The sequence below is a fragment of the Hippopotamus amphibius genome, chromosome 1 (assembly GCF_030028045.1).
Source record: "Hippopotamus amphibius kiboko isolate mHipAmp2 chromosome 1, mHipAmp2.hap2, whole genome shotgun sequence".
Taxonomy (NCBI): Eukaryota; Metazoa; Chordata; class Mammalia; order Artiodactyla; family Hippopotamidae; genus Hippopotamus; species Hippopotamus amphibius.
In genome coordinates this window covers 90,877,972-90,895,722 of record NC_080186.1, presented here as the reverse complement: position 1 = coordinate 90,895,722, position 17,751 = coordinate 90,877,972, and the positions used below count along the sequence as shown (strand labels likewise).

The 17,751-nt window shown below is 36.3% G+C and overlaps 1 protein-coding gene across 2 annotated transcripts in view; it reads right to left on the bottom strand.

Annotated features, from left to right (window-relative positions):
* Nucleotides 1–392: 392 nt before the first annotated feature.
* Nucleotides 393–17,751, bottom strand: part of LOC130844071 (pancreatic alpha-amylase-like) — a 49,809-nt gene continuing 32,450 nt past the window's right edge. For both annotated transcript variants that reach the window (XM_057720129.1, XM_057720214.1), the window contains exons 2-11: nt 12,805–13,018; nt 12,300–12,446; nt 11,241–11,438; nt 10,620–10,850; nt 9,741–9,874; nt 8,851–8,973; nt 8,658–8,757; nt 6,033–6,151; nt 5,802–5,927; nt 393–4,477 (exon numbers count right to left, since the gene is read on the bottom strand). In XM_057720129.1, coding sequence (XP_057576112.1) covers nt 4,288–4,477; nt 5,802–5,927; nt 6,033–6,151; nt 8,658–8,757; nt 8,851–8,973; nt 9,741–9,874; nt 10,620–10,850; nt 11,241–11,438; nt 12,300–12,446; nt 12,805–12,972 — 1,536 coding nt within the window. In that variant the 5' untranslated portion in view covers nt 12,973–13,018 and the 3' untranslated portion in view covers nt 393–4,287. The remainder of the gene's footprint in view (nt 4,478–5,801; nt 5,928–6,032; nt 6,152–8,657; nt 8,758–8,850; nt 8,974–9,740; nt 9,875–10,619; nt 10,851–11,240; nt 11,439–12,299; nt 12,447–12,804; nt 13,019–17,751) is intronic.

Here is a 17,751-nt window from a genome sequence, read left to right as displayed (position 1 = left end):
AAGCGTTCAGCTTTTCACCTTTGAGTATGAGGTTATCTGTGGGCTTGTCATGGATGACTTTTATTATGTTGAAGTACATTCCTTCTATACTTCATTTGCTGAGAGAACAATGTTGAATTTTGTCAACATCTCATTCCTTGTTTTATTGTGCTTTGCAGATATTGCACTTTTTGCGAATGGAAGGTCTGTGGCAACCATGCATTGAGCAAGTCTATAGGCGTCATTTTTCCAACAGCATCTGCTCATTTTGTGTCTCTGTGATATATATTGGCAATTCTCACAATATTTCAAACTTTCTCATTATGATCATTACAGTGATATGTGATCAGTGATCTTTGATGTAATTACTGTAAAAAGAATACAACTCACTGAAGCCTCAGATGAGAGCCTCTTTTAGCAATAAAGTATTTTTTATTTAAGGTACGTACATTTTGAAAGATATAATGGTATTGCACACTTAACAGACTACAGTATAAATATAACTTTTGCATGCACAGGGAAGCCAAAAAATTTATGTGAAGCACTTAACAAATTCACATTATTATGGTGATCCAGAAGTGAATGCACAATATCTCTGAGGTATGCCTATACTTTTCCTGCTTCTACTGAGATTCCATGACATTTACAACCTGAGAAATCAGGAGAAACAGGAATTATTTAAAATTGGGAAGAATTAGAGAGAGGATGAGAGGAATATCTCTATTCCAAGGCCTCAACTTTTACTAAGTTTCTACTTCTGAAAAACTGACATATTTTCTTTTCTTCTTCTCTTTCATTATCTCACTTTGTCTTGCAAACAATTAGTGAGTTCTTAAGTAATACGTACCAGACTCTGGTCTGAGATGAAGGATTCAGGAAAGTCTGAATAGACACTGTCCCACTGTATTATGATGAGTGGTAAGAAAGAAAGTACAGAAAGTCATGACAGTAATAGGGGACTTTGACCTAATCCTGGATAAATGTCTTTATGGAAGAGGCCTTTGAACTAAGATTTGAATGATGAATAGGAGTTAATTAGGAAAACATGTGAGAAAAAAATGTTTCATGTAGGAGAGGCAGAATTTCCTGGCATTGAACATCAGGAGATAAAAGGAGCTTGGTGAGTTTGAGTAACTAAAAGATTAGTGTGGCTTGAGGGGAAAAAAAAAAGTTAAAGAGAAGAGTTTGGGAGATGAGGCTTCAGATACAGACAGATGTAACAGTCCTGTTGAGGTTTTGCCCTTTTTTCTAAGGTAAGTGGTAATCCATTGACAGGATTATGGAAAGGTGGTGGTGCTGGTGGTGGTTTTCTGATTGAAAAGATCTCTCTCTGGATGCACAGTAGAGAATGGAATGACTAGAGGAAGGGTCTAAAGTAGATGCTGATGCTGCAGTGAGCCCCTCCATAATCAACACAAAGTGAAGTTCTATTAGTCTGGTATTGTACTAGTAATAATTTCAATACACATCTATGATGTATTACTCTCCTGGACAAAATCTTTAGCCTCTACAAATATGCTCCCTGTACAAATACTGTTATTCCATTACAGAATCCCTTTCAAGTATCCTTTTAGAAGCTTTCAACCTTAAGTCCATAATGTTCATCTTCCCTTCCCGGAGGTATACACCTAATTATCATGGTTACCCGACTCCCCTGCTAACCACCAGGAAATTCTTAAAAGAGTACAATCTTACCTAAAAGAAAGCATGTAATTCTGATATGTTATGAAACTGCTGTGAGGAGTTCCCAGGTCCTAGCTTGGGATTCATCTCCCTGAGTCCATCCTGCAATGCATTTGTTATAAACAATAAATTATGGTGTTATATTTTGAGTCTGTGGTATTTTCTTCATAATAATGTTGGTAAATAAGAGATGTTAATTACTTAAGAAAAGGATGAGTAGTCAGTACCAGTGGAGAGAGAAAGGAACACAGTCAAGAAATATTTCAAAGATAAATTAGGAATGTGATGCTGAATGGGATTTGGGTGACCTAAGAGAAGAGGGTTTCAGCAATGAGACCAGACTTCTGGATTGCAGAACTGAATGACTGCTGATGCCAGTCACTGAGTTATTGCACCGTTTGTAAAGAGCAGGAGCCAGCCATGCTAAAACCTGGGTTAAGAGCACTCCAAATGAAGTGTGGGTAAACATCCAAAAAAGTCTCCAAGGAGACCAATACCATGGCATATTCAAGAAAATGAAGAAAGACCAGTATGCCTGAGGGTAAGAGATTACCAACAGAAGGAACAAAGCTGAGTTTGGAGCACTAGGTTCATGCCAAATAATATGTAGTATCATAGGTTATCATAAGGAGTTGAGATTTTACTCCAAATGCAACAAAATTTTAATAATTTTAGGTGTGAAAATTTGTAATTTGTCTTAAATGCTATGAATATTAATTTGTAGTTTTTAGTAAATTCCATTGAGTAAAACAGTACAAAGAAGAGAGAAGTTGTTTCAGAACCCAATCAAGAAATAAGGAGGACTTGGATGAACAGGTGGAAGAGGGTACAAGAAAAGCAGTGCAAGGAATTAAGAGATATTTTGAAGATAAAAATGAATAGACCATGTTAAGGTTTATGTGAGGAGACAGAGCAAGTTGTTAAGAGAAAGGGGAAAATATCCAGGAAACATCACAGGTTTCTAAGTAAGTGGTGAAACAGAGCAGCAGGGAGTAACAAAATGTTTGCTGAAGAAAAAAATTGAAGGTCACATTTTGGATATGTCAAGTACAAGATGTCTGTGAAATACTGAAGTAGAGATGTGAAGGAACTACTGTAAATGTGAGGTTTAAGTCCAAGAAAAGATCTGCTTTGGAGATACAGGCCTTCATGCCAAAGTATGGGTTTTAAATCCATGGAAATGATTGCAAACACTTAGAAGAGAGGACAGAAAAGAAAGAGAATAAAATCCAGATGAGTTCTTTGGTCAAAGAGTAACTAAGCCAGTAAAAAAAGAAAATCTGAAAAAGAGATATTAGTGAGAGAGTGGAAAACAACCACAGAGGCCAAAGGAAGAGAGGAGGCAAGCATGTCTCTCCATATTGAATACTGTTCTGAAGTAGAGCAAGATGAGGATAAAGAAATACATTGTGTCAGTAATATCAATATTTTGATTATGTTGACAAGAACAGATTAAATGAAGTGATCACGGAAACTGAACAGTAAGGAGAGGAAAAATGACTAGTGTTGAGGATGTTGAGACTGGGTGATGAAAACTCAGAAATTTGACTTGGAAGGGAAAAACTGAGGGTCACAGAATTTTTAGTTGAAAGATTCTAACGTGATACATGTAATCTGAGGGGACTAATCTATCAGAAAGAGATAAGCTATCAGAAAGAGAAAGATGGTTAAATCCAAGGAGAAAGGATAATCTAAGAAATAAAGTCCTCAAAAAGGTAAAAATGGAGGGAATGGACTTTTTGTAAAAGTGAAGTGCACTTCATTCATTAAGAAAGGAGGTTGGAAGAAAATGATAGGGTTGAGTGTAGATAGATTCATGGGTGAAAAGAAGAGAGAGCTTCCAAGTTATGGCTTCTATTTTCTTATTCAACCATTAAAATAAAACAGCTGAGAGTTGTAAGAAGACCTAGATGAGAGCATTAATAAATTCTACATTTACAATCAAGGAGAAGGGGAATAAATACCTAGAGGTTCAGGAAGAAAATCTGGAGTAAATGATGTCATTAGAGCCACACAGAAATATCCATTCATATTAGGGGTAAAGAGATGGAACAAAAGCCATAAAACATCATCATGTGAGAGCCATTGGAAAGAGAAAGAAAAAGAAAAGAATATACAGAAAGTAGGAGAAGACTGCTGTAAGTTCCAGATAATTAAGAATTATAGACTGCATAATTTGTTTCTTTTAGTTTTTAACTTATTAACCTTGAAAGGGCCTTTATATTATGAAAAGCACCCAAATCTTATGACTTTATCATTAAATCAGCTACCCCTAACTGATTGTTAGAAACACACTATGTAAGAAATACAGACATACATTAGAGATACATAGCTGGGCATATGGTGCTAATGGCAACAAACGTTTTTCCACAGGATTCTCTGAGTTCTTAGAAATGCCTTTCACAAATAAGTTTATGAGAATCTTCTAAAATATAACTAAATGTTGATTGTAATTATAATCATAGAAATATATGTGTTTTTTATGCCTTTCTGAGTTTTTCAAGTTGATTACTTATTACAGCTTTTAGCAAAAATTAATGAATTATGAGAAGTTATATAATATTACAGATATGTAAGAACAGAAACACATTGTATTTCTCTGAATGTAAGTATTTAATTCAAATTTTATAATTTAGATTCAGCATGAATTGCAATAAATGGATCTTCAGCAGAGTTACTAATAAAAAAACTAGCATTGCCATCACCAGAAACATAGACTTTAATTCCTGTACAATCACCACCAACTTTATCTCCAGAAATAACATCACAATATGTACCAGCAGGAAGACCAGTCTGCAAAGTTGAAGATAATGTCCTGTAAAAATAAAATTTAAGATTTAACTTGAATTCAACACAATGAAAAGCAAGAATACAGACTATGTCTAAAACAAACAGCCTAACTTTGTGCTGTAGAACTCTAAGCAGTCAAGGTCTCAACGAAAATAAAATACAAACACAAAGACCTCTCCAGTGGATGTAATTAGTTTTCTCAGGGCCAACAGTATTCTTATGAGTTCCCTAGTCAATACTCAATATTATTTAAAAAAAAAAAAAAAAAAAAACACTTGAAGAGAATTAGTGAAGATTTCAGTGAACTATCTTCCTTAGTAGAAATTATTTTCTGTGGTAAACACAAAGATTTTAAATTTGCCCTCATCTAGACTTAAGAAAGTACTGATTACTTTCAAAAATTTAAATTGGATTCCTTCTTCAAAGATCTCTTTTTTTCAAGAGGTTACAATAAATTTGGAGTGCAGAGAAAAAATCTCTCTCATTTCTATGAACCAGTATATGGTTTTAAAACATAACGCTGTCTCATAAATTTATGTTCTTTCTGCCATCTACAAAAGACAGAAATTAAAGGACTAGAGACGGATTCTTGGACAAGAACAATATTCACTTGATTGATTTTTATCAGTAAAATACAGTTTGGGCTAGAGTGAGCTAAGCATTAATGGCAGTTCGCTTTGGAGCAAGACATTTCAACGGCTTGCAAAGAGGGCTTCTGAGCTATAGTTCTATATGTGAGGGAATCAGTATATTTGACGTAGAGAATATAAGTATCACAAGTGAAAAGCCAATAATGAGATGTCTCAAAACTAAAACTAAAAATGTCCTGAGGTGAATCAATGACCATAACATATATATCCGTTTATATGCCTTTAAAAATATTATTTATCACAGAGAGACAGGAAAGTGACAAAAGATGTTCGAAGAAATAGATACCACAGAAGGTGAAAAAAAGAGACAGAAAAAAATATATTTCAGCCCTGAGGCAGTATTTTTTCCATTATTGATTTAAAAAGTTTTATAAGACATTCTTTAATATTGACCACTCTGTGCATTTTATGGGAGGTATATGTGTAAGCATATATATGTGCATCATGTCTGTCCATGATATGCAGGAGTGCACAAAAAAAGAATTGTACTTAGAACAGAAAGCCCTTATAAAGAGAGGAGATCAAAAGAACAAGAGTTATCATTGTTTTTCTCCTGATCACTAGGTTTTCTTAATCTGCTGACTATTTTCATAGTTTTCATATTTTAATAATTTTCAGATATGAAAAAAGTAAGTGAGCAGGAAAAGAATAAACAAAAACATATTAGAGTAATATTATTTCTAATTCATATCGACTTACCAGTCATCATTGTTAAAGACAATGAATCCTCTGCTTCCTCTTCCAAAAGCTACTTGGTTGCTACCATTATCCCACCAGTTTGTAAAAGGTTGGCCATCAACTACATTACGGAACATAACCATGTTCCTAAGAAAAAAAATGCATACAAATGCTGATGAGTACTTCAACAGTTGAAAACAAAGTGTGAAGAAAGAGTATTATGAGAGGATATTTCCTAATAAGTATTCCTACCTTATTTGACGCCATCGATGTTCACAGACCCAGTCATTGCCACAAGTAGTATCTGGATTAATAGTAACTTCTTTAATGACTCCATTATTATTTGGTGGCCCAATCCAATCATTAACATCCTCAATTAGCAAAAGAATAATTAATCAATTTTAAAAGCTCACATTTGTAACATTACATGCATCCTTATTTACTTCATCAAACCCAGTCTGTCCTATTTGTGTCCTTGTAGTGTCTTCATTTAGAATCCAATTTGTTCAGTACTTTTACTGAATTTATATTCTCCCTAAGTTCTCATTCTCTAGTGCCATACTTCAAACAAGGGTATGATTCTTTTACCCTCTCATTTTCTTTCCAAGGAATTGCAATGACTTCTTAATATCACTACAGGTAGTGCACTGATGTCATTGAAATAGCAAGAACATTAGTGTCAAAAACAGCAGGACTAAAACATAAGTTCTGTTACTACTAGCTACAAAAATTTAGTTGATATGCATAACTTCTGTGCCTCACTTTCCTTTTCTGTAAAGTGAAGATATGATCTAGTTGCTGTAAAAATTAAATAAGGTATGTAAAAATGCTTTCCACATGATAATTGTTAAATAAATATTAGTTTCTTTCATTCTTTTTTGTTGAATAAATGTACTAAACAAAGCATCACAAAATCCTGTACTATATTGACCAAATGTTTAATATTGTGTTTTTCTGATTGCTACTTTCAAAGATAATCATAGGGGCTTCCCTGGTGGCACAGTGGTTAAGAATCTGCCTGCCAATGCAGGGGACATGGGTTCAAGCCCTGGTCCGGGAAGATGCCGTGTGCTGCGGAGTAACTAAGCCCATGTACCACAACTACCGAGCCTGTGCTCTAGAGCTGGCGAGACGCAACAATTTATCCCATGCACCACTACTACTGAAGCCCGCATGCCTAGAGCCCGTGCTCCACAGCAGAGAAGCCAGTACAATAAGAAGCCTACGCACTGCAATGAAGAGTAGCACCCACTCTTTGCAACTACAGAAAGCCTGAGCACAGCCATGAAGACACAATGCAGCCAATAAATAAAAAATAAATAAATTAAAACAAACAAAAAACAAAGATAATCATAGGAAAACACAGATTATGTCTCGGAAGGTTATTAATGTCTGTCTTAAATCATGTTGTATGATGAATAGTGGATAAAACTAGGAGATGCTAACAGGCAGAAGACTTGGAGAAATCTTGGAAATGTTTTGGGAAAAGGGGAAATAGACATATGCCTTGGCTTTTGCCATCAGAAATAAGACCAATTAGTGGAAATTATAAGAAGTTGGCTCAATATAAAGGGACAAATTCTAAATATTAAGACTATCTAACTATAGAATTACTTGCCATACAAAGTAGTGGACTTCTCAGTTTGAAAAGAATCTACCAGAAACTAGATAAATACCTATCTGGTTTGCAGTGAAGAGAAGTTTCTACTTCAGGTATGAAGTTGCTGTATGAGGCTGCTCTTGAAATTTTGTTTGAAAAGAAAACTTTCCACTAACTTTACAAATACCTTAATAATTTTATTGCTCAGTTTCTTTTTAAAATTATTACTCAGGGAATGCAGGGGACATGGGTTTGATCCATGGTCCGGGAAGATACCACATGCCGCGGAGCAACTAAGCCTGTGTGCCACAATTATTAAGCCTGTGCTCTAGAGCCCGTCAGTCACAATTGAGCCTGTGTGCTGCAACCACTGAAGCCCATGCGCCTAGCCTGTGCTCTGCAACAAGGGAAGCCACCACAATGAGAAACCTGCATACCACAATGAGCAGTGGCTACAATTTGCCAAAACTAGAGAAAGCCCGTGTGCAGTGACAAAGACCCAACACAACCAATAAATACATAGATACATAGACACATACATAAAATTAAAAAAAATTATTACTCAGATTAATGTCTTTACCATACTGCCCAAATATTTCTCGTCTATAACGTTCCCAGAAGAGTCAGCTAATGTCTCTTTTCTAATACGTATACTTTCGTTCCTGTTACAAGATACTTTCCTTATTGAATCTCAGTTCAATTGGATAATTTCTCTACATTCCATAAAACTTTAAAAAAAAGTATTTAACAAATATTTCTATTGCTAATACTGTAGTGCAGGTACTGTTTTTTTTTTTTTTTTTTTTGGGCACACGGGCTTAGTTGCTCCGCGGCATGTGGGATCTTCCTGGAGCTGAGATCGAACCCGTGACCTCTGCATTGGCAGGCAGATTCTTAACCACTGCGCCACCTAGGAAGCCCAGGTACTGTTTTACTTTTTTTGAAGTGTTAATTTGTAGTCATCACATCAACTCTATGAAGTATGTACTTATGAGAAATACATATTTTATCACTGCATCCTTATTTTAAGTTTTTTTATTTTATTTTGGTGAGGGGCTATAATTGTCATATTTTTAAATGGCTCACATTCTCTTTGTCAGGAGAGATCATTCATTTTTATTTTGTAACATGCACTGCATTGTTAAAAGAGTCCCGCATCAGATTTGCACTCAATAAATACTGGATACAACAAACAGTGAATAGAATCATGTGAAATTAAAACAAAATTAACTTCTTTCTCTTGAGAAAAAGATCTCTTGGGCAACACCAAAACTTACTTGTCCATTCACAAAATGTCTTGCCCAACGGTAGCTTGACATGACTCGTGTAAATCCATAGGGATGAGCAAGCATAAATCCAACTGCCATTTTGTATAGTCTAAACGGCACAAAATTACATCATTGTACAAACAAATAATACTCTTAATATCATTAAAAGGTAGGTTTAAACCTGGGGAAGCCTGTACCTTACCTGGGGTCCCAGAATGTAAGAATAGATGCCCCCCCAGCTCCGTGCCCTCGCTGGTTGTCATGGTTATCCACAAAGACAAGTGCTCGGTCAGAAGGCATGAAACCCCAGCCTTCTCCCCAGTTCCTATTAAAAAAAAAAAAAAACTTAAAAACATATATATGTATTGTTTTACAAGAGCTTTAGAGTAACCTAAATGTGTATTTCTTTTATCATATCACCCTCTAATGAAATTCTCTCCCTAATTAAATGCTTATCCAGGGGGACTTTTTAAGTATAAAAGATACAGATATACTATCTACAAACACATTCCATGCATGTATGTATGTAGGGGTTACTTGAATTCCATTCATGTTACAGGTATAAGATTTTTGTTACAAAAGTTATTTTAGAACTTTCACTATGTTATACTTTAGATGGACTTCAGAAGGGTCAACATCCATATCATATTAGTAGATTGGCAAACTGGGTTTAAATAAGATTTCAATATTATATTCTTATAATGTAAACATTTTAATATTTGAAATTAATTGATTAATATATGTAAATTCTACAGGATGGCCACCTTGTAGGGACTTCATAAATTATAGAATCATTTTAACAATAGCCTGGCCTTCACAAATTATGTGCAACATTAGTCATATCTAGTAGAGTCATGTGATACACAGATTAAAATTTTCAGGTTAACTTTTGGGTCTCAAAATATTTGCTGTGATTGATGTTCTAGGTGATAATGAAGGTCAGTCGGCGCCTGGGGAACTATAACACTTGTTATTAGTAAACGATTCCTTGAAAATTGTCTAAATAGGAAGGCTTTAAGAAGGAAACATGTTGGGGGAATATCAAAAATAGATATGTGAAATAATTCAGAGGACAAATCATATTTCATTTACTTTAAATAAGCCATCTTCTCTCCATTCCACTTGCGTAGAACTGTGCCTAGTTTTGCACCATATTTAAATTCTGTCACATGGCCATTTCCAAAGTACTCACTGCTTTGAATTGACTCACTACCCAGATCAATTACCTAGTAGAAATCAGGAAGAAAATATCATTTTAAACAAGAACTCTAAAGAATTGCAACTAAGAAGTTAATATTATAGCTTTATACTCTTTATGCTATATGAAATGCCCAATATGGTTTTCCTTTGATCAAGATTCTTATTTTTCTTTGCTAAAATACACGCTACAGTATTAAAGTAATGTGACAAAGTTACCTGTTGACCTGTGAGAATGCTGCCTAATTTAGTCTTGCACATAAATGATAAGAATAGGACACACTTATATAGCACCGAATATCTGGATGACACTATTTCTAAGTGCTTGATAAATATTATCTCTTTAATTTTCAAAAGGAAAAAAGACATAACCATTATTATTATACCTTTCGATAAATTTAGAAAAAATTGTTGCTCAGAGAGGTTAGTCAATTTGCCTTAACAAACACAGCTAATAGTGCTATAGCCAAGATTTAAAGTCACATAGTATAGCTCAACAACAAATATATTATTATCGATCTTGTATAATGGTCTCTAGGAAGATGATAAATGACACAGATTTTTGCAGCCTAAATAAAAGTTTGCATAAAAACCTTCTTGTGATAGAATTAGATGTACTGTCTATGAATAAAAGGAGGTTAGACAAACCTCTTCCATATACGTGACTCATTATTTAACCTACAGAAATTGCATTTTTAATGAACTCTGCCATTTATTTTCTGATGAACTAAATAATATTATTTTATATCCACATGTATGTATTGATTGATGTACCTCCTGGTAAATGAAAGGTTTACTTCCTTCAGGGAACCAGGTTGTGTTTAGATTATGCAGTTTATCCAAAATCGCCTTCATGACTCCAGGCCACATGTGCTTCGAAGCATCAATTCTGAACCCTGCTACACCAATGTCAATGAGACGGTTTAGATATTCAGCAACTGTGGAGCGCACATAATCTTTCTCCAGTGCAAGATCAAGAAGACCAACCAGGCGACAATCTCTGATCTATTGAGGTAAAAATTTTGTGATTGGTACATAAAACATCACCTTTGCCTGAGAAGCCATTTCATTATTCATTCATTCACTCATTAATACATATTTCTGTAGTGCCTTCTTTGCATTGGTCTCTGGGGATACTGACATTCCAGTATGGACATACCTTTGAAATATTTTCTGCTATAAAAATGGAGAATGTAGGAAATACAGTGGATGAGCTTTTTCACTGTGAAACCCTAACTTGGGAAAAATGTTTTAAGTACCGATTTGAGAGTCTTATTTTTAACAACCAGACTGGAAGTTCTGTTTTCCTAAGTAATCTAAACTAATATTTAAAATGGAGATCAATAAGCTACAAGTCGGTACTAAAAGGCATCGATGGCTCTTTTTGCTAATTACCTGAAAAGGATCATTATAGCTCTCAATTCCTCCATTTTCAGTTTTGCATTTACCATCATTAAAATCCCAAGCAGAGTATGGGACTGCTGGAAAATCCCTAGTTCCAGGGTTGAAGTAACTTCCACAAGTACTGCTCGTTCCTGCAGCCACACCACTTCCACTCATATGATTAATGACAGCATCCACATAAATATGGACCTGAGGGCAAAATTTCTATTTCAGTTTGACTTACAGAGAGGTAGAAATTTATAATACTATTAAGTAGAGTTTACAGCACATTAATTATACTCCAAAATATTTCCTTGTTTTTTTTATATCTTATCTTCCTAGAAAAGCAACACTGAAGTGTGAAAGGAAATCATTATGAACTGAAGCCCTACATGCATTCTGGCCACTTGGTCAAATATTTACCTATATAATAAATTTGGAGAACCCAAAAGTACCGTAACTATGAAAAAATGCAAAGAGACATTTTTTGGCAGGTGGGGGCGGGGGAGATGCAGGAGATAAGTATCAGTTGAGGCCGGAGAGATTATTGGTTTTTGAAAATTCCATGGGTCATACTAAGAAATAAGAAGCCGGTCTCTACTATTTATTTAGAATCAGAAGAAGCAAATGTAGGTATTATCTCTCGTTATGCTCCTCATCAAGGAGAAAATAATTATTTATAATCAAAGAATCTATGGGAAGGAAGACCCAGGAATTATGGGTGGAGACACAAGTCTCATAAAACTAACAGCAAATATTGTAACTGCAATTACAATTCCTAACTGGAAAAGTGTTCCCCAGAAATGCGTACAGCCATAAGGGTTAACAGCTGATATTTTGCTTTACAAGTAAGTTTGTGGCCTTAGACTTTTACTTACATCTTCAAATAGCACATATACAAATATTTACAAAAGCTGAATATAAGGCAACAATTAAATTTTGGTTTATAGCTAAAGCATGAAATAAAGTGTTAAAACATATGAAAATCGTTCTGCTTGAAAGGAACAAGAGGCAACAGAGAGAAGTCATTTCTCTCTATGACACTTTTAAAGGAAACTTTAATTCACTTACACCAACGTTGTTACATCTAGTCACCATGTCTTTGAATTCATTTTCATTTCCTGATCTTGTACATAACTTGTAGCTAACTGGTTGGTATCTTTCCCACCAAGGTCTTGAAGGGTTAGTAATTACAACATTTTCATTGGGTGGGGAGACCTACAAATAAAACAACCTTAATAAGTATCAAATTATGGCTTACTGTATGTCATTCAATATTCTAGAAATGAAGCAATAGTCTAAAAGTATTTCTGAATCTTTGTATTTGCAGTCACATGTCTTTATAACCATTTGAAAATATTAACATCACATTAGAAATGTCCTGCTGAAAAAAAATATTGCATTAGAAATACAATATAAAGTTGCCAAGAATTTCAGATTCTTTTCTTCCTAGAAAACTATTTTAGAGTAGTTAACTGTGAAGTGAAATGTTATCCCAGCTTTATAGACACAGAGCATAATACCATTTACTCCAAGCACAGCAAAGTCTGCAATTTAAACTATGAACAATACCCACCTGAACCCCTCCAAATCCTTTAGGAGCTAAGTATCGCTCACATTCAAGAGCAATATCAACCCAGCGCCACTCAAACAGGTGGACAATAGATGTCAGTCCAGATTTGGTATTTGGGGCATACTGAGCCCAGCAGAACCCAATGGCTGAGAGCAATAGAAAGAACTTCATTTTGCTTTGAAGTTGTCAGTGTTCTTTCCAGCAACTATTTATATTCCTGTAAGAAGCATATTTTACAAAGTAAATGTTAACATGAATAAATACTTGGAGCATAAACTGTTTATTCATAATCTGAAAAGACTATCGACAATAATGTTAAACAGGTGAATATCATCTATAAACTCTCCCAGGAATACCATCTAAATGACCTTTTATAGCAATGTTTTACTTATTGAGGGAATATTAATCTTTTTTAAACATGTGGCATTATATATATATATATTCCATAATCATGTATTATTTAACTAGGATTACATCTTATTTCTTAAGTCTTTCACTAATAAAAGAAAAATAACAATTAAAGGAGCCTCGAAGATGGCAGAGGAGTAAGACATGAAGATCACCTTTTTCAAAATATCAAAAATACACCTGCATGTGGAACAACTCCTATAGAACATCTACTTAACACTAGCAGAAGACCTTACATTTCCAAAAAGGCAAGAAAATCTCCATGTTACTGGGAAGGGCAAAAGAAAAAAGAAAAAATAAGAAACGAAGGAATTAGGACAGGACCTGGGCCTCTGGGACAGAGGTTTGAAGGAGGAAAAGTTTCTGCATAGGAGGAAGCCCTGTTACTGGTGTGGATGGGGTGGGGGAGCTTCAGAGTCTCAGAGGAGAGTGCAGCAACAGGGCAGTGGAGGGCTTAGCGGAGAGAACTGTGCACAGATGCTCATTGTCGACCAGCACTCCCCAGCCTGGGACATTTGCCCTCCCTCTGCAGCAGGTTGGGGTTGGGTGCTGAGTCTAGGGCTTCTGAGGTCAGACTCCAGGAAGAGGACTGGGATTGGCTGCTGAAGACAGCCTGAGGGGGCTGGTGAGCCACAGCTGAGGGAGTCCAGGAAGAAACCTGGGCATGCCAGAGAGACAAGGGACTGTTGTTGTGGGGTGCACAAGGAGGGGCAGGCCCTCCATAGGAGCTTCTTTCTCTGTTTGCTCACAGATACCAGGGCACCAACTACCTGAGCTCCAGGGGTGGGCATGAGCCCTGGCTGCTATCTCAGAACTGAGAGGCAGGCATGACACCTACTACTGCTGCTGCTGTCACCAAGGGTCCTATGACCAAGTGAAGGTCACCCTCTGACAGCCTGTGCAGCTCGCTACTGCTGAGGGTCCTGTAATCTGAGGCCAACTTCCCTGGGAGAGTGCATGGCAAGCGTCAGGCTGTTGCAGCTTCCCACTGGCTTCTGCCACCACAGGCACTCCCCACACATCCCAAATGTGACTGCCATAGCTCTCCCTCTCCCTGGCCTGAGTGAGCAAGTGAGCCTTAATCAGCCACAGCTTTCACCCCCTCTTGTCTAGGTGGGGAACAGACCTCTGAGGGTGGCCCACAGGCAGAGGCAGGGCCAAAACCAAAGCTGAACTCCAGGGGCAGTGCGACCAAAGAAGAAGGGAAATCTCTCTGTGCAAGCCACAGGAGCAGCAGATTAAATCCCCACAATTGTCTAGGTAAACCCTGCATCTGTGGAATACCTGAATAGACAACGAGTGTTCCCACAATTAAGGCTGTGGACTCTGGGGACAACCATGGCTTTGGGGGCAAGTACATGCAGGAGTTGGGGCAGGTCAGAATCTGAGCTGGTCCCACAGTCCCTACAACAGGTCAGAGATCTATCTAGAGTTTGCTATCTGCTTTTGATTTGTTTTTGGTTTTTAGTTTTTGTTTAATTAGTGTTTGTTTTCATTTTTGGGTTCGTTCATTTGTTTGGTTGCTCTCTTCTTTTTTGTTTTCTCTTTGTGTGTGTGTGTGTCTTTGTGTGTTCTTGTCTGTTTGGTTTTGCTTTTATCCTTTGTCTAGGGGTTTTGTTTGTCTGTTTCCTTTTCTTTCTTTCTTTTTTTTTCCCCTTTACTTCCACACTATGTGGTTTGCAGTGTCTTGGTGTTACGGACAGTAGTCAGGCTTGAGCCTCTGAGGTGGAAGAGCCAGGCCCAGGACATTGGACTCCCAGAGAACTCCTGGCCCAAGGGAATATTAATCAGTGAGACCTCTCCCAGAGGTCTCCATCTCAACACAAAGACCTGGCTCCTTCCAACAGCCAGCAAGTTCCAGTGCTGGATGCCTCATGTCAAACAACTAGCAAGACAGGAACACAACCCCACCCATTAGCAGACAGGCTGCCCAAAGTCATACTAAACTCACATATACCAGAAAATACACCATTGTATGTAGCCCTGACCATCAGAGGGACAAGACCCAGCTCTACCCACCAGAAAAGAGACAACAGTCCCCTCCATCAGGAAGCCTATACAAGCCACTGGACAAACCTTACCCACTGAGGGCAGACACCAGAAGTAAGAGGAACTACGACTCTACAGCTTGCAGAAAGGAGGCCACAAATACAGTAAGTTAAACAAAATTAAAAGACAGAGAAATATGCAGCAGATGAAGGCATAAGGTAAAAACCCACAAGACTAAACAAATGAAGAGGAAATAGGCAGTCCACCTGAAAAAGAATTCAGAGTAATGATAGTAAAGATGATTCAAAATCTGAGAAATAGAATGGAGAAAACAGAAGAAACATTTAAACAAGGACCTAGATGAACTAAAGAACAAACAAACAGAGATGAACAACAAAATAACTGAAATTAAAAATACTCTAGAAGGAATCAATAGCAGAATAACTAAAGCATAATGGATAAGTGAGCTGAAAAATAGAATAGTGGAAAAAAATAGAATAGTGGAAATAAATGCTGCAGAGCAGAATAAAGAAAAAAGAATGAAAAGAATTGAGAACAGTTTCCAAGACCTCTGGGACAACATTAAACACACCAACATTCGAATTATAGGGGTCCCAGAAGAAAAGAGAAAGAATAAGGGTCTGAGAAAATATTTGAAGAGATTATAGTTGAAAACTTCCCTAACATGGGAAAGAATATAGTCAATCAAGTACAGGAAGCACAAAGAGTCCCATACAGAAAAAACCCAATGAGAAACATGATGAGACACATATTAATCAAACAAACAGAGATTAAATACAAATATTAAAAGCAAGGGAAAAACAACAAACAACATACAAGGGAATCCCCAAAAGGATATCAGCTGATTTTTCAGCAGAAACTCTGCAGGCCAGAAGGGAGTGGTGTGATATATTTAAAGTGATGAAATGGAAAAACCTACAACCAAGATTACTCTACCCAGCAAGGATCTCATTCAGATTCAACAGCGAAATCAAAAGCTTTACAGACAAGCAAAAGCTAAGAGAATTCAGCACCACCAAACCAGCTCTACAACAAATGCTAAAGGAACTTCTCTAAACAGGAAACATAAGAAAAGAAAAAGACCTACAAAAACAAACCCAAAACAATTAAGAAAATGGTAATCAGAACACACATATCAATAATTACCCTAAATGTGAATGGATTAAATGCTCCAACCAAAAGACACAAACTGGCTGAATGGATACAAAAACAAGACCTGAATATATGCTGTCTACAAGAAACCCTCTTCAGACTTAGGGACACATACAGACTGAAAGTGAGGGGATGAAAAAAATATTTCAAGCAAATGGAAATCAAAGGAAAGCTGGAGTGACAATACTCATATCTGATAAAATAGACCACAAAATAAAGACTGTTACAAGAGACAAGGAAGGACACTACATAATGATTAAGGGACCAATCCAAGAAGAATATATAAGAATTGTAAATATTTATGCCCCCTACATAGGAGCACCTCAATATATAAGGCAAATGCTAACAGCCATAAAAAGGGAAAATTGATGGTAACACAATAATAGTGGGGAACTTTAACACCCCACTTATACCAATGGGTAGATCATCCATACAATTAATAAGGAAACACAAGCTTTAAATGACACAAGAGACCAGATAGATTTAATTGATATTTATAGGACATTCCATCCAAAAACTACAGAATACACTTTCTTCTCAAGTGCACACAGAACATTCTCCAGGAGAGATCATATCTTGGGTCACAGTCCAAACCTCTGTAAATTTAAGAAAATTGAAATCATATCAAGAATCTTTTCCGACCACAATGCTATGAGATTAGAAACCAATAACAGGAAAAAAAGTATAAAAAACACGAACACATGGAGGCTAAACAATATGCTACAAAATAACCAAGAGATCACTGAAGAAGTCAAAGAGGAAATCAAAAAATACCAGAGACAGATGACCCAAAACCTATGGGATGCAGCAAAAGCAGTTCTAAGAGGGAAGTTCACAGCAATACAATCCTACCTCAAGAAATAAGAAAAATCTCAAATAAGCAATCTAACCTTACACCTAAAGGAACTAGAGAAAGAAGAACAAGAAAAACCCAAAGTTAGCAGAAGGAAAGAAATCATAAAGTCAGAGCAGAAATAAATGAAATAGAAACAAAGAAAACAATAGCAAAAATCAGTCAAACTAAAAGCTGCTTCTTTGAGAAGATAAACAAAATTGATAAACCTTTAGCCCCACTCATCAAAAAAAAAAAAAAGAGGGAGAGGACTCAAATAAATAAAATTAGAAATGAAAAAGAACTTACAATGGACACCACAGAAATACAAAGCATCATAAGAGACTACTACAAGCAATTATATGCCAATAAAATGGACAGATTCTTAGGAAGGTACAAGCTTCCAAGCCTGAACCAGGAAGAAATAGAAAATATGAACAGACCAATTACAAGTAATGAAATTGAAATGTGATTAAAGATCTTCCAACAGACAAAAGTCCAGGATCAGATGGCTTCACAGGTGAATTCTATCAAACATGTAGAGACGA